The sequence below is a fragment of the Rhincodon typus genome, chromosome 3, assembly GCF_021869965.1.
Source record: "Rhincodon typus isolate 14 chromosome 3, sRhiTyp1.1, whole genome shotgun sequence".
NCBI lineage: Eukaryota > Metazoa > Chordata > Chondrichthyes > Orectolobiformes > Rhincodontidae > Rhincodon > Rhincodon typus.
The window spans coordinates 54548541-54571697 of record NC_063334.1 but is presented as its reverse complement, the minus strand read 5'-3'; the positions used below and the strand labels follow the sequence as shown (position 1 = coordinate 54571697).

Sequence of the window (23157 nt, the reverse complement as noted above, 5' to 3'; positions counted from 1 at the left end):
AAGGATAGGGGGCTGGGTCTGAGTGGGATGGTCATTGGAGGGTCAGTGTGGATTCAATGGGCCGAATGGCCTGCTTCCACACTGTAGGGATTCTATGACTGGCTTATAGTTGCCAAATTTATCTCTCTCCCTTTTCTTTGCAGGATTGTAATATTTGCAATCTTCCAGTCCTCTTGCACTAAGGAAGACTAGTAGATTGTGGAATAACCATATATCATTACCATTCCTATTTCCCTCAGATATTTCTGATATATCTCATTGGGGATATCACTGGATGATTATTTGCTACTTTGACCACCGTCAACCTTCCTAATACCTCTCTTTACCTTATTTTAATCTTATTACATATCTCACCTCCTTTTCCCTTTATTAGTAGCATTCTCTTCTTTAGTGAAGACAAATGCAAACTATTCATCAAATTCCAGCCATATTATCTGTATGAACAAGATCATTTCCTTTGTGTTCCTAATTCTATGCCAACATTGCTAAGTTATCTATTTATTATTTATATGTTAATAAGAGATTGTGTATTATCTTTTATGTTATCCACTGATCTCTTCTCAAATGCTTTCTTTGTGTCTCATTTCCTTTCTCAACTCTTTTCTGTACTTTCTGTAATCAACTTAGGGATCTGCTATATTAAGACCCTTACATTTATCATGAGCTTTCTTTTTTCAGTTTCATTTAATTTCTATATCTTTAGAAATCCAAGGAGATCTAGCTTTTGTTACAGAGATAGTAGGAGCTGCCGATGCTGAAGAATCTGAGATAACAAGATGGAGAGGTGGATGAACACAGCAGGCCAAGCAGCATCAGAGGAGCAGGGAAGCTGACGTTTCGGGTCGAGACCCTTCTTCAGAAATGGGGTCGGGGAAGGGGATTCTGAAATAAATAGGGAGAGAGGGGGAAGCGGATAGAAGATGGATAAAGGAGAAGATAGGTGGAAAGGAGAAGATAGGTGGAAATGAGAAGATAGGTGGAAAGGAGAAGATAGGTGGAAAGGAGAAGATAGGTGGAAAGGAGAAGATAGGTGGAAAGGAGAAGATAGGTGGAAAGGAGAAGATAGGTGGAAAGGAGACAGACAGGCCAAGAGGCGGGGTTGGAGCCAGTAAAGGTGAATGTAGGTGGGGAGTTAGGGAGGGGATAGGTCGGTCCAGGGAGGACGGACAGGTCAAGGAGGCGGGATGAGGTTAGTGGGTAGGAGGTGGGGGTGGGGCTTGAGGTGGGAGGAATGGTCAGGGAAGCAGGGACGAGCTGGGCTGGTTTTGGGATGCGGTCGGGGGAGGGGAGATTTTGAAGCTTGTGAAGTCCACATTGATACCCTTGGGCTGCAGGGTTCCCAAGCGAAATATGAGATGCTGTTCCTGCAGTTTTCGGGTGGCATCATTGTGGCAATGCAGGAGGCCCAGGATGGACATGCTGTCGGCCCAGGATAGACATGCCGTCCAAGGAGTGGGAGGGGGAGTTGAAATGGTTCGCGACTGGGAGGTGTAGCTGTTTGTTGCGAACCAAGCGCAAAGCGGTCCCCAAGCGTCGGCTTGGTTTCCCCGATGTACAGGAGGCCACAACAGGAACAGCGGATATAGTATATCATATTAGCAGATGTGCAGGTGAACATCTGTTTGATGTGGAAGGTCTTCTTAGAGCCTGGGATGGGGGTGAGGGGGGAGGTGTAGGGGCAGGTGTAGCACTTCCTGCGGTTGCAGGGAAAAGTGCCAGGGGTGGTGGGGCTGGAGGGGAGTGTGGAGCGGACAAGGGAGTCACGGAAAGAGTGGTCCCTCCGAAAAGCAGATAAGGGTGGGGAGGGAAAAATGTCTTTGGTAGTGGGGTCAGATTGCAGATGGCGGAAGTGTCGGAAGATGATGCGTTGGATTCGGAGGTTGGTGGGGTGGTACATGAGGACGAGGGTGATTCTGTTTTGGTTGTTATTGCGGGTAGGGAGTGTGAGGGATGAGTTGCAGGAAATGCGAGACACACGGTTGAGGGCATTTTCGACCACTGTGGAGGGGAAGTTGCGGTCCTTGAAAAACGAGGACATCTGGGATGTCCGGGAGTGGAATGCCTCATCTCGGGAGCAGATGCAGCGGAGGCGAAGGAATTGGGAATAGGGGATGGCATTTTTGCAGGAAGGTGGGTGAGAGCAGGTGTATTCTAGGTAGCTGTGGGAGTCGGTAGGCTTGAAATAGATATCAGTTTCCAGGTGGATGCTAGAGATGGAGACAGAGAGGTCCAGGAAGGCGAGAGACGTATCAGAGATGGTCCAGGTGAACTTAAGGTTGGGGTGGAAGGTGTTAGTGAAGTGGATGAACTGTTCGAGCTCCTCGTGGGAGCACGAGGCGGCGCCGATACATTCATCGATGTAGCGGAGGAAGAGGTGGGGGATAGGACCAGTGTAGCTTTGGAAGAGGGATTGTTCCACGTATCCTACAAAGAGGCAGGCATAGCTTGGGCCCATGCGGGTAACCATGGCCACACCCTTTGTCTGTAGGAAGTGGGAGGAATTGAAGGAGATCTAGCTTTTGATGGCTTTCCTCTACCTTGTGGGAATGTGTCTCGACTGTACACAAACCAATTCTTCTGAAAGCCTTCCACTTCTCCTTCACTATTTGATTTGCAAATCTTTGCAATCCACCCAGGCCAAATCCCTTTTCAACTCACCAATATTAGCTCTCTTCCAGTTCAACATACTTGCTTTCGACTTTCTTTTGTCCTTCTTCGTAAATACTCAAAATCTAAACTATATAAATGGTTTTGGTTGTAACAACGCAAGACAATAGGAATCAAAATAGGAGAAATTAAAGATATTTACGATACACGAGGAATTGTCAATAGCTGCAGGAGTGTGAAGTAGAGTGAGGTAGGGCAGGGAGAAATGAAACCATGCTAAACTGGCAATGCAGAGTACATTCAAACAGTTCAAGAAACCAGGAAGATGAAAAAGGCATAGGTAAAAAAACAAAAAGAAGTAGAGTGCAGACAGCAGTGATTCAGAGTGTTCACTCCAATGATAAACTCATCTCTCTCTTATGCAAAAAACTGAGTGAACCATCTGACACGACTGGCATTGTCTTCTGTCACAGACTGCCAGAGTCTACTCCCCTTTTTGTCTATGTCTGCCATATAAGTATACAGAGCGCATGCATGTGCGACGTTCTTTTTTTTGTAACTTGGTCAAGAACTGACAAAGGGTTACACCTAAAATGTTAACTTATCTGTTCTCTCCACAGATGCTGACTAACCTGCTGAGTATTTCCAGAAATTTATTGTACTTTGACTATTCCTCACATCAGACACATAGGACATTTTTGTCTCACTGGCGAAGGGGCATCATAAGATCTTTCTAGAAAAATCAGTAATCAAAATCTTAATATTTTCGTAGTAGTGAATAACTGAATTACTTATATACCATTACAATTGCTAGGAAAATGAGCAATCTTAAGTGTGATTTGCTGTTAATACATCTTGCTGAAGCCAATGAAGGGAAGCTACTTAGAAATTAAATCAACTTGTGATTCAGGTTTATATTGCACCCTTAACTATCCCTTCAAGAGTATATAACTGAATAGCATGTTCTAGAAAGAACTCTTTCTTAAAAAAAAACTTTAAATTACATAATGTTAATTATCTTCATCGATCTTAACCAGATGCATTTTAGAGAACTTGTTGGTATTTAATGTTCAGAGGATGAAGATGGTGGTGTGTGGCTTGAAAGTAGAACCCTCACCAAAGCCATTCAGGTGGAAGATGACTTTAATAAGCAGAAATGTTATTGAGGTTCTGTAAATGTACTCATCAAAAGATTATCACATTTTGAGCAGTGGAGGTTCTTTGAATCAGAATAACTTCTCTTCCCACACTCTAAAATCATCCGTTAAATCTGCTTGGAGACTAGCTGACTAAATTATAAGTCTTAGGCTTGTGAAAGGATGAAAAATTCTCATGATCTATTCTTGAGTCCTTTGGCTACAAATCTAGACAAAGGCATTTGCTGAGAATTATTCTGGGAAATAAATGTCAGGATTTCTATCATGTTTATCCAACCATGTGGAACCCCAAGCACAACTGAGGGCCTTGGGGTGCTCCTAAGCATCAGTATTCCACTCCTCAGAGTAACGGCAAAAGCTTGGAGGTTCATTCATTACTATTTCCAGGGAAATGTTGGAGGTGATCAGAATCACAGATATAGCAGGTTCTGGTATTAGCTGACATTTACTTGACAGTGGGGCAGAGTTTAACAGCCTGCTGCGCTCACTACTTTCCAGGTGTTAGCAGCTAATGATAACAAGGTGCCTCCAGTTTTCAAGTAGATTAAAAAAGTCACAAAGAGGCTCTTGTACTGCAGTGGTAATATCCATACCTCTGGTCCAGGAGGCCCAGATTCAAATTCAACTGATCCAGTAGTGTATCTTAACATCCCTAAGCAATTTGATTAGAAAGTATCTATAGAAAGTCAGTCACTGCAGCTAATGAAGATAAATTGCAACAAATTTTCTACGCCTTCATATTTGAGTTGTAAAATTCACCAAAATTTTTTCTTCCTAAATGTTGCTATATTATTTATACATATAAAACAGCACTTTCTCTTTAATGCTAGCTTTTCAGCCCTTTGTTTTTCGATATAAATGGGTATTTATGTATCACATGGATCATTTTGTGTTATTTATACGTTCTGCATCCTTGCTGTGAGGTATAAGTGACAGTGTACCTCGAACATCTGCTTGTGAAATTGTTTTTAAATTCTTCCAGTGAAAAACACCTTTTCTCATTAAAAATGTCTAATGAATGATGGTCAGCCGAGCAATTATGCTTCCCAAGTATTTAATTTAGACCTTATGTTGAATATCTTCTATTATTTGAGTGATAATATTTGGAACAATTAATTGAGTGGTTTGAAATTCACATTGTTCAAGCTATAGTCAAGTAATTCCAGATTACGTCAAAGTTGTGTGTTGTAGTCTAACCTTAAGCATGGCAATTCCTAAATGGTGGATCACAACTCTCAGTTGGGTTACCAGCTGAAATTTTGAGGTTGTCAGATCTGAGCCAGAACTGGTTGTCATGAAGCTCCAAACAAGTGCTAATAGTTATACGGTCCCTTTAATCTCTGTTTCTTTTAATTGTTGGTGTGGCCTAACTGGCCAAACCTCAAGGCTTGAATCCTGACCCAAGAAACCCAGTGTTACGGGTGGTTGCTTTTAACTTAAAAACTGTGGATGAAACAGTTCCCTCCTCCTCTGCTCTCATAGTTGTTGCAACCGCCTCACCTACATGCCCATTACTCCCAAATCTCACCCACATACCACATTGTCATAGCTCTCTCACCCTGCTCCCTACTCTCACTACTACCACTGTCACAGATCTCCCCACTATTGGAGGCCTCTTATCTATCCCCCTTCTGACATATTCGCATAGGTATGGATCAAGTCCATTTTCAAGCAGCAAAATAGTGTCAGAGCAGTAAAACATTGGAGAAGCACAGTATTAGTACCACTGAACATGTATGTCTGACATTACATACAGTCCTTAACTTTTTCACAATTACACATGCACAGATGTGATACCAAATTAAGTAAGCAGTATTCATTATCATTGCCTACTAAAATGCAGCGTCTCCAAGCCAAAGGGACTCTGAAAGGCAAAACCCATCATGATAACTATTCTGAATTGGTTCAACCATGAATAAGCTATAACTCTGGAAAATATTCCTTGACCACGCTTTCATTCATTGATCACTGATATAGGACTCCCAATAGAGTAGAAAGCTTGGCTGAAATGTCCCCTGTGCTGTAACAATTGATGATGTACTTTGAGTCTTAGGTGAAACCCTCACCCTCTTCCAGCTACACTGAACTGAATGTTCACTTCTGAGCTCTGATCATAGTCTGGATTTTTCAATGGTTTATTTGGTGATATCAGAAAGTTCTAGAAAAACAGGCAAAGCTATTTTCCTTAAATAGAAATTACATACAATTTTTTTTATTATTATGCATTGATGGGAATTGACCTAGCAGCTAGCTAGGTCCATCTCTAATTGCAGCCTTCTTGAACAGCTGCAATACAACTGAGTGGCTTACTAGTCCATTTCAGACAGCAGTTAAGGGTCAACAACATTGTTGTTAGTCTGGACTCACTTGCAAGCCAGACCAGGTAAGGATGGCAGTATCTGTCCCTAAAGGACATCAGTGAATGAGATGGATTTGTATCACAATTGACAGTGGTTTCAAGGTTACAATTGAGCTAACTTTTAAATTCCGGAATTGAATTCAAAGTTAACCATTTGCCATGAAGGGTTCAAGTCCATGCCCCTAGAATAGCAGCCTGAATCTTTGAATTACGAGTCAGCTAACAATGCCACGAACACTTCCATCTTCCCATAAACTGAAAGATTTAATGCAATCACTTCAACATTTAAATCATTATTTTGAACTCCAATACATATTTAATCAACTGCTCTTGTTCCCAGTAAAGACCCCAACCTATTAATTACTGTTTCAAATTTCCAAACTTAATTTCTGTCAAGTAAATGAGAAACTGTAGTCTGTATAACAATTAGTATACAGTTAATCTCATCAATATTAAATTCTTAAGAAGTGTGGATTTGAAAAAATAACGTTGCAACGTAGCTGATAATAAAAAGCTGTCAAGAATTCTTACAAGTCCCACATTATACTACTTGGGTTATTGCTTGTCATAATACAAATTTTCTAATATTTGGCATCATACAAGTGCTATGACTGGCATTGGATCAGAAGGATATTGGTCCAATATAACACGTCTGTGTCTTGCTTAGTAACAGAGGAGAGGGAAATAATGATAATAATAATAGTATAATGAAGTGTTCAAAAAAAATCTTACCATAGTTAAATTGACTATTGGACTTTTCACAGTTGATAATGTTGAATCGATAAGAAACAGCATTTCGCATTCCACTCACTTCGAAGTAAAACCACTGGTGGTGGTGATTACTGTTTATGTCAGAATTAAGGATGAGGTCATACTCAAACCTAGAAAAAGTAATTGGAATTCAGAAAGTCACAGATTAAATCGCAACAATGTCTACCTGCATAGCACCTCTGACATAAAAATGTACCAAGGAGTACATTTATATGACATGGAGCCAAATAAAGAGGTATTAAGATAGGTGGCCAAGAGTTTAGTGAAAGAGATAGGTTTAGCTTGGTGAGGGAAAGTGGGGTAACCAGGCAGCGAGTTTTAGGGAGGAAATTCTAAAGCTTGATGGACTATAAAAGCATAAATCTATAACAAACGATCATGCTGACTAACTTGATTGAATTTATTGATCTGCTAACAAGAAGAACTGACGAGGTTAGCAGGTTTGAAGAGGTTTCTAGGGATTTTAGCAAAATCTTTGACAAGGTCCCAACTTGAGAGATCAGTCAAGAAAATAAAAGTCCATGGGGTCCAAGGGAAAGTGGTAAGTTGGATCAAAAATATTTCTGTAGCAAGGAACAAAGGGGTTGAGGACTATTTTTGTGATTGGAAGGCTGTTTCCAGTGAGGATAAGCAGCATAGTGTTGCAGGTCCTTATATCTATAAATGAATGATTTTGACTTTTAATTTAGGAAGTATGATTTATAAGTACACATATAGTACAAAGATTGGTTGTGTGGTTAGAAAATGGAAACTTCAGTAAGGAGCTGAGACACACAAATATCAGGCCAAAAGTGAAGTAACTAGGATGAACAAAAGGTGACAGCAAGGCCAGACTCTGGAGAATGCAAATAATGTACGAAAACTGCTGGCATTTTAAATACATCTGCAATCAGAAGTGGGATTTGAAGTAGGGCCACATTTCTTAATACCTCTACCATAGTCATGGCAGACCCCAGTGTCAATCTCATAGTAACCCAATAATTTAGGAGCAATGATTTAACAGAAAGCTCATCTTAAGTGGGCAAAAGAAGTAAAGCAATAATTTTGGCCAACAAACCGTACATCCCAAGAACAAGTTTTGAACAACTGCTGATTAGAAATGCTGTTAGAGAATTGTAGAAGCATAAAATATCAACTTAAAAATGTCACTGGAAAATTTTGTGAACCTGATGTGCACATCATGCACCCAATGAATGTATTGCTTGTGGAAGAAAAACTGGTGAAAAGTTTACATGGGCTCTCAACAGAAGAAACACTCATTGTAAAGCAGCCGAGTCAAAGTATTTTTCTGGAGCAAGGTTATCTATCCTATCTACAGAGGGGGTGGCACACTTCAATATTTTTCCCAATTGAGGAACCAGTGAGCAAATTTCAGAAAGAGAAGGTTTTTGACAACGGTAAACATAAATTTCAGTAGAAGAAAATTGCAAAGCAATAAATTAGGTACATAAGTATTGTTTAAAAAATACCTGTTAAACTATTAAAAATTATATCAGTTAATTGTTTAAATGTTAACAAGTACGTATAAAATTTATTTAGTTTACCAAATAAGAGCGAGCAAACAAAAAAAAGTGCATTTGCTTCTAAGAATAAACCGGGGTTTCTTGCTTTTCAGGCAGCGACAAACTTATAGTCAATGACTGATCACTTCACCTAATTCACAGCTATTGGAACTAAGTGTCAATTAAGTCTGTCAAGATTGTTGCATCTGACATGACACTGCTATATCATGTTGATAGTGATGTTCCTTCCATTCAATGTCCTCAACTTTTGCCTCAAAAGGCTACTGCCATTCTCTTAGCTCTTCAGCATCCATCACACCTTCTGTTTGCCTTGCGTGGAATATAGCATGCCAGGTCTACGCAGCACACTGTCTCAAGTGTGCTACAAAGTTCCCTAGACTGATTCAAGCATTGGAACTTCATCTTCAGGAGGCCTAGACGGTTTGCTTCATGACGGCCCCTATGGAAGAAATGTATCTACATTTGGCTTCCCGCAAGGGGTTCCATGACAGAGTCATCAACCACGTTACAGAGGGTAGCCCTGGTCTACTAGCAGCCAAAGCAAAAACAGAAGTTGCTGGAAATGCTCAACAGGTCTGGCAGTACCTGTGGAGAGAAATCAGAGTTAGCGTTTGGGGTTTGGTGACCCTTCTCTTCACAGATGCTACCAGACCTGCGGAGCTTTTCCAGCAATTTCTGTTTTTGTTTCTGGTTTTCAGCCTCTGCAGTTCTTTTGGTTTCTATTAGCAGCCATCCGTGTTAGGCATCTGGCCCTTGACATGAAGCAGAAACCTGACACTTCTCAAGGATATAGACAGCTTCCAGGATAATTGACGCAGACCTCCAAGATATGGCACGAATGATCACAGATGTTATGGACCAGACCACACCCCCTCAAAATATTTTCAGAAGGTAGCCTGGACCCTAACATTTTCTTATTTTACAGATAAATGTGAAGTGCATGTTCCAGATGTGATGTTTCAATGTTAAGCAAAACACAATTTATTTAAATACTCTGGTTAAAATACAAACAAAAGAAAGAGGAATTTAGAATAACTTAACTATTGGTAAACTTAACTGAATAATAAACACTGTACCTATACTAATTAACTGTTCCAATATAGTAACATCTCATAAGCACCATCCCTTGGCAAAAAGATAAATTCAGATGCGGATTCTTACACGCAGTTTTCCATTCCAGGAGGAAACAACAACAACCGAGATTTCAGAGAAAGTAGCAGCTAGGAATCGTTCACTGAAGCTCCAACTCTTTTGGGACCCAAACAGCTTCTGACTGCTAAAGCTAAAAAAAATTGGAAAGCCTGGTCTGTGAGAACTGGCCACTCCCCTTCCATTGTTACAACAGTTTACAAAAATTTAAAAAATCATTAAAGGCCTCCTAAGTTATTTACTTGAGCTGTTTTCAGTAGCCAGTTCAGTACCTCAGCCTTTACAACCTCTCTTCAAAAAAACCCACGATAAAATAACCTTTTTAAAGTGACATCATCATTACACCTCCCCCTTAAAAAAAAGAACCATCAATATACAAAGAAGGCTTCATGTTAAAACCCTTAGTCGTACTCTTAGTACACTACAATGCATATAAATTACATTGACTCTAAGCATGCAAACATTCACTACTACATTCTATTTCAGTCCATTTACTCCCACCACTGAATGCCTCTGTCTTTCTTCAAAGTCATGACAATGCATCGACAATTATGTTTTCTCAACCTGCCACGTGTATAATTTTCATTTTGAATGACTGTTTAGCTGAAGCTTATTATTACAGTCAGGAATTTTCTGTCCTTAAATTTCTCCAAAAACTTTAATGGGTTATGATCAGTATGTACAATTGTCTCAGTCACATTACTGGAAAATATATGTTGAAATGTTCTAATGCTAACACCAAGCTCAAGATTTCCTTCTCAATTGTGGAATAGTTCTGTTGATGAATATTCGATTTTCAGGAAAAATACTCAATAGGTCTTTCTATCTTCTCGTTGTCTTCTTCTATGAGTGCAGCACCCACACCCACATCACTCACATCAATAGCCACCTTGAATGGCTTTGTGTAATTAGGGTGTGGCTAACAGTGGGGCAGTGGTTAACGTAGCTTTCAGGCTGTCAAATGCCACCTGACAGTTACTGAAATCTTCTGCGCTTTTTCACTAACCACATTGCTTGAATTTGACTTCCGATAAAACCCACTCAATGCCAGGAATCATGGTACTGCTCCCTTCGTCAATGGTATTGGAAACACCCTAATAACTTTTGTTTTCATGTTCTGTGGGGCCATCATCCATGTCTGATAATATGGCCCAGGACTGTGATTTGGCTTTTGTAAATTTACTCTTAGTCGGGTTGATCACCAATCCTGCCTCTCGAAGTCGATCGAACAATTTCAATAAATGTTGTAAATGTTCCTTCCAACACTTGCTCAAATGAAATGAAAAAGGCTTCTACATTCTTCTTGTTAAATTTAGGCACTGCTTGGACATGTTTAAACAGATCCCCACCAGGCTTTTGCTTACAATGGGTGTGCTCGATATCCTCCTCACTAAGCCTACCTTCTCCCTTCATCTCCATCCTTTTAAGTTGACTTTCCTCTCTAATTGCCAACTTCTGAAGTTCTGAACCTCAAGTACTGCTTGTTCAAACATGTGCTAACAATGCCTGCAATGCGTATCAAGTTACTTGCTTTCAAACCTGCAGGCACTAAAAACAATTCTCTCTCATTTCAGTTCATTTAAAAACACAAAAATAAAATCACATGGTCATCATCTTCCTTCCTGTCAATTGCCAGCCAGTGCTTTCCATCATACAACTGTTATCATAGTCACAAATATCACATTGTTGTTAATGCCATTTAGAGTTATAGTCCCAGATTTTTATGGTACTGGGGGTCTCTGCACAACTTTAAAAAAGGTGAACAGACCTGGATATTCAAATCCAAAATGCATTGCTGACTGATCCTATTTTTGCAGCAAGGAGAAAGAGGGCAGGTTATGACTCTCACAGGGGGAACCTGAACGCAGCAGGGCCATTTGAACTCAGAGCCGTGTTCTAACAGATCACATTTTTGGTGCAGCAAAAGCTAGTGTGAGTGTCACAAACTTTTAGAGCAAACATAAATGCTCTTGAAAGATGGCTAGGGTCTGTAGAACTCTGCATGATTTGAAGTGACTTGAATCACCAACATATTAAAAATTACAGAAAAAGAACATGTTGTTGCACACAAAATACAATAAATTATGCAAACTTCGGGAAATTTCAGAGGATAAGTGATAGTTTTTTAAAGGAATACATATATGCTGTCAACCTTACTTTCTGATCTGAATGGCTTTTCGAAGATTTCCAGATTCAAATTGTGAGTTGAATCTTAATGTTTCTCCATCTTCTGGTACTGGATAGCTAAGTGAGACAAGGATATAAAAATGGATTGAATACATATTTGAGGCAACACTGTACATCAACGTTAGACTGTTGAACTAAAATTGACAACAGACAGAAAACTCACCTAAGAAAATCAAGATCATATACAATTTTGTCAATAATGTCATTTGCATGGATCAGTCTCTCAATATCTTGGAATATTTTTGCTCTGTAATAGAAGAAAATGTTCATTGAATACACAGTAAATTGTAGTGAAGAACGATGAAACTTTTTTTTAACAAAGTTGCATGGTGCTGACATTAAGCTAGCTATTCCATAAACCTAAGACAGTAAAGAAAGTAAAATTTTATAGAGTATCTACTGAATATTTTGAAAGAAAAACACACAAATCAAATTTACTGGTGTTATATGAAGTGTAAATAGTAGACTAGAACCCTATACTTAGTGGAATAACTAAAATAATTGATAACAAAAAATAGTGGGTTCTGTATTACAATTTCATTCTGCAAACATTATATACATGTATTTTAAGGCTCATGCAATGTTATAACATTGTATATTTATTCCTATTATTTTCGGATTTGAATGTCAAGACGTTTTAGTATGTCAATGCATCACAAATCATCTTTTAAGATGAGTATTCATAAGGTACTGAAAAATATTTTCTACACTTTCCATGCTAAAAAACATATCAGGTAAGTGTACAAAAATTCAGTAAGATGTAATTTTACATGCGGTTAGTGAAAATATGAATCCACTTTCCTTACTTTTATGGCGTTGCCTCTATCTTTCATTGAAATTTCTCAATTTTTGTGTGTTGGAACATCACCATCCTACTCACCTTTGTACACCATAGGGTCTTTCTATAAGATGTTCCTTGAATGGAGGTGGAATGTGTCCAAAATAATCAGGATATGCTACTTCATTGTATTCAGGTACAGATTTAGTCTTTTTAACAATTTCAACATAAAGGTCAGAGTCATGAAGTGGTTGCAAGACACCTGGCTCCGGTAATTCAGAAATTCCTGGCTCTTCAGAACTTACAGAGGACTCATCCTCTGCATCAGTGTCAATGCCAGAACAGCACAACTGACCCAGTTGAGAACCAACCTGTTGCCAAGATGGAGGCTGGCCAAATGATGAAACAAATAATGACTTTCCACAACCAGAGAGCTGTTGACAAGTTTTGCTGCAGGTATCCCCCAGTGTCAAAAAGCTGGGCTTATTCTCAACTCCACTCACATGTCTCGAGTTCCAACACTTAACATCATTAGAAGGATTTTTACAGTGCAAGGACATACCATCCAAGCCCTTTGCAATTTCACTGTTCAAGCATTGTGTAGTAGTATGGCCATTTTGTTTAGAATACTGCGAGTTCACACTATTTTTACTTTGCTCTTTACTTTGCAAATCTGTAAGAATTGGTAGCTTATGATCCTGCGCAACTCTGTGATAAACAGTAGGTAGAATCTGCTGGCTTTCCGGCGTATCACTTTCTTTAACAGAAACTTTAATCACTTTTCTTTTTGATAGCAGCTCTTCTCCTGCTGTAGGCACAATAATGGGTCCCGGCTGCTGAATATCAGCCTTTGATACACTGGCATGGTCTTTTCCAGAAAGGTTATATGTCTGGAATAAAGGAAGTAGAAAACAAACTAAAAATAAATATTATGGTCAGGACTTGGACATCTTTATCAATATAAAATTCCAGACCATACTAGAATAATGTTTGGGGCAAGGTGTTCTTAAAACTACTTTAGTTCACTATTTTACTTTATATATACATAATCAAAACATTAATTGCTGTATACCCAGATTTATGACTCTTTGTCATAAATACAAGAAGCCAGCCTCAAGTTTAGAGTTAGTTGGAGTAGGCAGCACTTGAAAAGTTTTTTGAAGAGTATTTTGCTCATTTCAGAGTTCAACCTGGATAAATATTTACATCATGGAAGATATATCAATTCGTTGCTCAGACTGTTGCAAATTTACTCTTCCTTCCTCATCTCTTGAAGACAACAAGCCCCTGCTGGAATATAGTTCCATTGGTGCTACGCGCACTGCTGCCATGGAGAGGGAAGAGGTTGTTGAAAGTGATCGAGGAGAGGACTTGGATGTCACAAAAGCGAACAGACCATTTCAGGTGACAGAAGTGATGGAGGATGATTCTCTATTGAAAGCAAAGGTTGGTGGGATAGTTGGTGAGGACAAGGGCAACCCTATCCTAGGAGCGTGTTGAAGGTGTGAGAACAGAAGTGTGAGAAACATAGAAGACAGGAGCAGAAGTAGGCCATTCAACATGATCGCAATTGACTATTCAGCCCCATACCCCAATCCTGCCCCCCACTTTCCTTGATCCCTTTAGCCACCTCTTTTTTTGAAAACACAGAATGTTTTGGCCTCAGTCACGCTCTGTTGTAGGGAGGGAATTTCACAGGCTCACTACTGGGTGAAGCAATTACTTAACTTAGTCCTTAAACTATACTCCTTGGTACTGGATTCCCCAACCATTGGGACTATCCTTCCTGCGTTTAACCTGTCTCGTCCTGTTAGAATTTTAAAGGTTTTTATGAGAACAACCCCTCGTTCTTTTAAACTTCAGTGAATGTAATACCAACCAACCCAATCTCAGGAGCAGTCCCATGAATTCCATAAAATAGAATGGTGGTTGCAAATCATGCTCCTGAGAAGGGAAGGATATATAGTGAACAAGGCTACCTTAGAATGAGGAGACAATGTTAATCCCAGCACAGAAGTATTGGGATAAAACCATGAAGAAATTACTTAGAGATGAGTACATTTAAGCTCAAGAGTAGGAAAGCTCCGGGCAGATAGTACCTATAGTTCTAATCTAAAAGCTCAAGTCACAAGTAGCTTAAACCTAATAAGACATTAGATACAGGGACTCTGGTGTGAAAGCATGAAGTGTTTTTTTAAGTATTGTACCAGGAGTGTGTTGGAGGTAGTACACAAAAGTTGTTGTTTTCTTCAAATTTATAAAGGAGTATTTTGGGATTAATGGGATACTACTTTTAATACATGTTTAAAAATCTTTCAATTTGTAATATAAGTAAACAGTTTGATTTATTCTATTTCATCTTAATTTCTTTTGTTGATAAACTTCTATTCTACCGTTAAAGCAAATTTGCAGCAAGTGTGTCCATGTTTCAGTGAGAGACCACATCATTAAAACAAATCAAAACATAATCAAAAATATAATCGATCAAGCCAGGTTCCTATCTGGGATCAGACTTTTCTGGTAATAGGATCAGCTGAAATCATAGCAATCCTTTTAAACAAGACATTTTTGTTCTTCCAGGTCTTTGAGATAGTGAAGTAGAAGGAGAAAAAACAGATTTAAAGGCGAGAAAAGTATAAACAAAGAGATATTCTCTCTAACATGGACAGTAAATAAAGCTTAATACTTGGCTTTACATTTGTAATCACTCCATCAAAACCAGTTAATAAGTAGAATCTGCAGAAACCGAAACCTCTTCACGTTATATTCACTGGCATTCTGAAATACCCTAAAACCTTGTTGACCAGAAGCATAGTGAAATAATAGAGTTTTGGTCTTATCTGAGAAAAGATGTTCTGGCTATGGAGGGAATGCAACAGAGGTTTACCAGACTGATTCCTCGGACGGCATGTCTGATGACAAGGTAAAGGCAGGAATGATGTTAGTGATGACCAGGGAGTGCAGATTTGGGGTGACAGTCTACGGATACAGGATAGGCCATTTAGGACTGAGGTGAGGAGAAATTTCTTCATCCACAGAGTGGTGAGCCTGTGAAATTCTCTGTTTTGGAAGCAGTTGAGGCCAAATCACTGAATGTTTTCAAGAAGGACTTATATATGGAGGGTATGGGAAGAAAGTAGAAATGGGGTACTCAGTTGGATGATCAGCAATGATCATACTGAATGGCAGAGAAGGCCCAAAGGGCCAAATGGCCTACTCCTATTTTGTTTGTTGCTGTACTCAATAACCACAGGTCCCAATTTGTGCATTTTATGCATCCCCATTAGAGAAGTCATGCACCATTATAGGACGTGGCAAACAAGGCAAGGGAATACATGATCAATGGTGGGGCCTGGGAAGCACCAACGATCAGAGGGCCCTTGGTGTGCTTTACACTGGTCCTTTAAGGTATCAGAACAGGTGGATAAAGTGATTATGGTGTTAAAGGTATACTTGCCCTTATTAGTCAAGGTATAGAGTTGAAGAGTAGGAAGGTTATGCAGGAACTGTACGAAATGTTGGTTAGGCCACAGCTACAGTATTGCATGCAGTTCTGGATTTCACATTATAGAAGGGATGTGACAGCACTGAAGAGGATACAGAAGAGACTTACCAGGATGTTGCCTTTGCTGAAGCATTTCAATTATGAACAGAAATTGGGCAGATTGCAGTTGTTTTCCTCAAAACAGAGACAACTGAAAGGGGACATGATGGAGATGTATAAAATTATGAGGGGCATAGAAGTGGTAGACAAGCAGAAACATTGGAGGGATTGGTGACCAGGTAGCATAGATTTAAGCCAAGGGGCAGAAATTTTAGAGGAGATGTAAGGAAAAATGTTTTGACTCAGAGGATGGTGGGACTCTCATATTCACTGCCTACAAGGGTGGCAAAGGCAGAAACCCTGATGTATTTCAATGCCAAGGTGTACAAGGCTATGGCCAACTGCTGGATAACGGGATTAAAATAGTTTGGTGGCTGTTTTTGACCAGGTGAATGTGAGGAGAAAGAGAACCTTATTCTGTGCTGAAGATCTCTATGACTCCAACCAATATTTTGTTGCGTATATAATTTTTTTGAGTTATTTTCATTTAATTAATTCACCTCAAATCCCTCAGCATGTTAGTTATAGCCAGATGTGCTCAGAGTTAAATATATTGCTTCTTATTTATCACATCATAGTTTCTAATTTTGGTTTCAGAACTAGTGTCTTGTGTCTGTGTTTGGATGAAAGTTGCAACAAATTGAAACTGATCACTAGTGAGTGATATACTGCTAAGTGCTATTTAAGAGAAACGTAGATGACTCCTTCCATCATCTTTGGATGACTGGGAGTATGCTCATAAGATAGTACTTGCCCAGATTTGATTTGCCCTGCCTTTTACAGACAATACGAGCAATTTTCCACATTATCCAGTAGGTGCTAATAATCCACTGCAATGGAACAGTTAGCTAGGAAATTGGCTAGTTTTGGAGCACAGACCTCTATGACACATATAGGACGGCATCAGGGTCTGTGATCTTAGTTATGTCCAATGTTTTAAGAGATAGGGGAGACTGGCTAGTCAACTGTTGTCAAATTTAGCTCTTTCTTTTCTTTTGTTGAGATATTTTGACTGCCATACCAGAGTCACAAATCTCATTCAGCAGACAGGCAGACCAATGAAAATGTGCCACATTCACCAAATGGTAGCAGCCAGATCTGGTAGCAAATTCAGTCAGTTTACATTACATTGCTACCAATGGTGAGAGAAATATGCATCAGGAACCAGCAATACAGTTGGTCACTGATATTAATATAATGTTATTTTATATGCCTGAGTCAGGTACTCATGAACTCTTGAAATGTGTGTCCCAAAATAGCTGAAAAAGTAAAATAGATATGGTTTACTAAAAACAGCTCATGAGACCTGTTAAAATGGACCATTTGACTTTTTTCAGTTACGTTTGGCAGCTTTACCCTTCGTTTATACCATCCATGTGAAACCAAAGTTTCAAGACTTGAAACAGTAGTGTAGATTTTCACACAGCGTACAATAAAGCAATTCAAAAGGCTGAATACCAGCATGAACAGTTACATCAATGTGCATGTCTATTCAAACATTCCTCAGTATTGGAATCATCCCTGTTGACTTTTCATGTCTATCTTACCTCATTTATTGTAGAACACAGTACAGCACAATTTTACTGAACAGATTTTACAGATATAGAACTAGGTTTTGACAACACCAAGGGGAGAGCAAGCAAAGGCTAAAATATGCAATGCTGCTCGATTCTGAAGCATTTCATATAGAAGTGTACAAAGCAGAACGGATTTTCTTTTTACCTTACCTGAAAGTCTTCTGTAAGCTCTGGGAAAAACTGTTTGTATACTTCCAGTTCTTCTATTGGTCGCCCCAATTCGTGAACGGGCTTTAACTTGTTAATATCAGTTTCAATATCATCATTCTGCATGAGTGAAAACTTTATTTTAAAACATTTTATTGTTTCTTTATCAGAACTCCAACATCACTGAAAATGTTTTTATCGTTAGAATGGAACATTATTAATTTTGTGTTGATTATCAACTCCTTCCCATATTTGTCAGTATAATTCTATTTCCTAAGTGTGGAAATTTTTACTAAACATATTACATTTTTTTAAAAACATACTCTGAGTAGTTAAAACAAAATGTTTCATAACTTATACACAAGATTTCAAATTTTACAAATAGCACTTAAAGCCTGTGATTAGAATCAACCACGGACAAAATCAAGTTCCAGATGAATGCGAGCCATGGATGCACTTCAGACCTGTCCAAACTGCCCCTTACAATTTTAATTAACACAAAATTTTGCTACTACCTTCAAAATAAAGACAAAGTTGTCACGAACAATACAGATAATAAGTTGAAATATATTGAGATTTTCTTTTAAATAGTAATCAAAAATTCTGTTTTTACATAATTATCTAGTATGAGGCAGCACCTTGGCTCAGTGGTTAGCACTGCCACCTCACAGTGCCAGGGACCCGGGTTCAATTCCACCCTCAGGTGACTGTCTGTGAACAGTTTGCACATTCTTTCCGTGTCTGTATGGATTTCCTCCGGGTGCTCTAGTTTCCACACAGTCCAAAAAATGTGCAGCTTAGGTCGACTGGACATGCTAAATTGCCCATAGTGTCCAGGGATGTGCAGGCTAGGTGGATTAGCCATGGAAAATACAAGAACAGGATGGGTCTGGGTGGGATGATCCTTGGAGGGTTGGTCTGGGCTTAATGGCCAGCTTCCACGCTGTGGGATTCTATTATCGAGTGAATCCAGAAACCCTATTTCAGTCTGGACTTGGTCACATAAGAAATGAAAAGGGATACGAGTGCCCTGCGTGCATCGTGGAATATTCATAGTGGCCAGAACTGAACAATTTAAACTAGACATTCTCATAATCGACTTCTGCTAATCAAAGTTACGGACCAAAGTGTTTTGGTGTCCAAGGATTTAGCAATTCTGTGAAATTTATATTGCGCTAATAAGCTTTTCAATGGAATCAAGAAGTGAAGATCAGAAGCAGGCCTAGAAGTTTTAAGGATTAACAACGACATTTCAGATAATCAGCAGGTTAAGATGGAAGAAAATTAGAAAATGTATTAGGAAAAACAAAGTTACACAAAATGGGTCAGGGCCAGGAAACTATTGCAAGCTTTGACCTATGAAGAAATCACGGATTGGGTAACTGGCCGCTTCAAAAAATTTCAGGGACAGTCAGCATGGATTCAAGAAGGGTACACCACACCAAATAAACCTCAGTTTTTTGAGGAGTTAATAAATATGGTGGTCAGAGGCAAGTCAAAGAATGTTCTTTATGTGGACTTTCAGAAGGCATTTGATAAAGTCTCACACAAGAAGGTTAGATAAGTGGAAGCCCACTTGGATTGAGGCAAATTACTGACATGGATAGGAAATTGGTTGAGTGGCAGGAAACAGAGAGTTGGAATAATGGCAAGTACTCAAATTGGCCGATGTGACAAATGGTGCCCTTCAGGGTCTATGCTCGGGCCTCAATTATTCACAATATTCATTAACGACTTGGATAATGGCATAAAAAGTCAAATGTCTGAATTTGCTGACGACACAAAATTGGGCAGCATTATAGACAGTGTTAATGACAGTATAAAATTACAACAGAATATTGATGGATTAGGTGAATGGGCAAAGCTGTGGCAGATGGATTTTAATATAAGCAAGTATGAGGTTATCCATTTTGGACTGCAAAGGGAAAAGAAACAAGTTTTTGTTTAGAAGGAACAAAGTTAATTACAGTAGATGTCTGACAAGACTTGGGGGCTCAGGTGCATAATTCTTTAAAACGCCTCATAAAGTGCAGAAAATGGTCAAGGTGGCTAATGGAATGCTGGCCTTCATATCTAAATGGCTGGAGTATAAAAATGCAGAAACCTGAATTAGATCCCACTTCAGGTACTGTGAGCAGATCCATGCACCACACTTTAGGAAGGACATTTTCACCCTGGAGGGAGTTCCATGTAAATTTACAAGGATAAAATCAGGACTTCAGGGGTTAAGTAATGAGTTCAGGTTAGACAAATTAGGCCTTTATTCTCGAGAATTTAGAAGATTAAGGAGTCATCTAACTGAGGTTTTCAGGATATTAACAGGGAAAGGCAGGGTAGGTAAACTATTTCCACTGCTGAAAATTCTAGGACCGGGAACATAGTCCAATAATTAGGGCCAGGCAATTCAGGAGAGATGTTAGAAAGCATTTCTACATGTAAAGGGTCATGAAGATTTAGAGCTCTCTTCCTCAAACAGCCATCAATTGTTAAATTTGAGATAGACAAACTTATATTAAGGAAGGGTATCGAGGGTTATGGACCCAAGGCAGGCAAATGAATTTAGGTAACAGATCAGCCTTGATCCTAGTGAATGGCAAAGCAGGTTCAAGGGGCTGAATGGCGTACTTCAGTTCCTAAGTTCCTACATTGTCACCTCACAGTCTAAGGGTACGTAGGGAGACAAGGAATGGGTGACCACCAGACAGTTTAAAAAAAAACACAGGCAAGTAGTGTAGGAGTCCTCTGAGTTCATCTCACTTTCTAACCAGAATGGAGATAAAGACTGATTAAAGGTAATGGGTCATCTAGGCGGTGTAGCCAAATCGAGTCCATAACACCAAAGGTGGCCTAGCTATACAGTGAGATACAAGAAAGACTGATAGAACAATAATTCTTGGGGATTATATGCTTAGGGCATCTGACAGATGTTTGTGCAGACATTGATGTGAACCAAGAATGGTATCTTACATCTCTGGTGCAAGAGTCAAGGGGGTCATTAAGTGGCAGCAGAACATTCTGTAGGGGGAGGCTAAACAGCCAGAAGTCATGGTCCTTATAGTTAACAATGACAGACGTAGAAAAAAGGATTACATCCTGTGGGTAGTGTTTGAGTAGTTAGAAAAGTTATTAAAAAGTAGGACTTCAAAAGTAGTAATTTCCAGACTACTGCCAGGGAGATGGTAGCTGAGTGTTAATTTCACTGGCCTAGCAATGCAGACCTCCCAGGGTAGTGTTCTGGAGACACGGGTTTGAGTCACACATGGCACTTAATCTTCTGGACAAAGCATCTGACAAGGTCCCTCAAGGTAGGCTGGTCCAGAAGATTAAGTCACATGGAATCCATAGTGAGTCGGCAAGTTGGATACAAAATTGGCTTGGTCATAGAAGACTGAGGGTAGTTGTGGAGGGGTGTTTTTCTGACTGGTGATCTGTGACCAAACGGTGTTCCATAAGGCTCAATGCTGGGACGTCTGTTGCTTGCAATAGATATAAATGATTTGGATCAAAATGCACATTGTTTGATGAGTAAGTTTACAGACAACATGAAAGTTGGTGGAGTTGTGGATAGTGAAGGTTACCAGAGGAGACTGCACGATGTAGATCAATGAAAAGTTGGGCAGAGAAACTGCAGATGGTGTTTAATCCGGACAAATGTGAGGTGATACATTTTAGGAGGTCAAATGCAAGATGAGAGTATACACTAAATAGCAGGACCCTTAGGAGCACTGATATACGGAGGGATCTTGGAGTCCAAGTCCCTATCTCCCTTAAAGTGGCAACACAAGTGGATAAGATGATAAAGGGGCTTGAAATGCTTGCCTTCAACAGTCGGGGCACTGAATACAAAAGTTGGCAAGTCATGTTGCAGTTGAATAAAACTTTAGTTAGGCCACATTTGCAGTTTTATGTGCAGTTCTGGCTGCGATACTGTAGGAAGGATGTGGAGGCTTTGGAGAGGGGCAAAAGAGGTTTACCCAGATCCTGTCTGAATTGGAGTATATTAACTATAAAGAGAGGTTGGACAAACTTGGATTGCTTTCAAAACAGCATTGGAAGCTGAGGGGCAACCTGAAGTATATAAATTTATGAGAGGCAATAGATAGGATGGATAGTCAGTCTTTTTCCCAGGGTGGAAATGTCAAATACTAGGGACAAAAGTTTAAAGGAAATATGGGAGGAAAGTTTTTTTTTAACATGAGGACAGTAAGTGCCTGGAACACACTGCCAGATGAGGCGTAGAAGCAGATACATTGTCAAAGTTTAAGAGGCATTTAGACAGAGACATGGACAGGAAGGGAATAGAGGGAAATGGACCATAAGCAGGCAGATGGGATCAGTTTAGGTCAGCACAGACATGGTGGGCCTAAGGGCCTATTCCTGAGCTGTACTGGTCAACGTTCTATTTTCTTTTAAAAAGCAAGCCTAATAGTTACCTTGAACCAATGCTGATTGTCACAAAAATCCATCTGGTTCACTAATGATCTGGCTTACATGTGACTCCAGACATGATACAATCTGGTTGACTGTATGCTGCCTTCGGATACCTTTTCTTCACAAAAGAGGGGAATGATGCAGGCATTGTAGCTGAAGAAGAATGTGAAACATTCAATCTGATCAAGATATGGAGATAGGAAGTATTGAGGGAATTAGCATTTTTAAAATGGATTAATCACAAGGGCTGGATGAAATGTTCCTCAAGCTTTTGAAAGAAGCCAGGGAGGAAATAGCAGGTGCACTGACCGTCATTCTCTTATCCTTACTGGATGCATATGTGATGCAGAAGGACGGGAGGACTGCTAAAATAATTGCTTTCTTCATAAACAGAGCAGGAGATAGAACGATCACAGGCCACTCAATGTAACCTTAGTGGTAGGTAAACATTTGGAATCAATTCTGAGAGATAGGATAAACTGTCGTTTAGAAAGACAGGGATTAATCAAGGACAGTCAGCATGGATTTTTTTAAGTGAAGATTGAAACTGACTAACATTTTTCAGGCCGATGCAAGAAGATCGATGAGGGAGGCTGGGTGATGTGGTCTACAGGAATTTTAGGAAGGATGAAGTTCCACATGTCAAAATAAATGAAAGCTCATGGGACTCAAAGGAATGTAGTAAGCTGGATAAAAAAATCAGCTCAGTGACAGAAAACAATGGGTAATGGTTAACAGGTGTTTTTGCAATTGGAGGGCTGTTTCCAGTGGAGTTCTATGGGTTTTGTCCTAGGTCCTCTGCTTTTTGCAGTATGAAAGAAAGATCTGGATTCAAATGTCAGAGGCTTGAATGTGGATTTTGCAGAT

The 23157-nt window shown here is 39.5% G+C and overlaps 1 protein-coding gene across 1 annotated transcript in view; it reads right to left on the bottom strand.

Moving 5' to 3' along the window:
- agtpbp1 (ATP/GTP binding carboxypeptidase 1) overlaps positions 1 to 17985 on the bottom strand; it is a 119681-nt gene extending 101696 nt beyond the window's left edge. The window contains exons 1-5 of the mRNA XM_048594985.1: positions 17863 to 17985; positions 12634 to 13421; positions 11917 to 12000; positions 11724 to 11810; positions 6856 to 7004 (exon numbers count right to left, since the gene is read on the bottom strand). Of these exons, the coding sequence (XP_048450942.1) occupies positions 6856 to 7004; positions 11724 to 11810; positions 11917 to 12000; positions 12634 to 13421; positions 17863 to 17985 (1231 nt within the window). The remainder of the gene's footprint in view (positions 1 to 6855; positions 7005 to 11723; positions 11811 to 11916; positions 12001 to 12633; positions 13422 to 17862) is intronic.
- Between the last annotated feature and the right edge of the window lie 5172 nt (positions 17986 to 23157).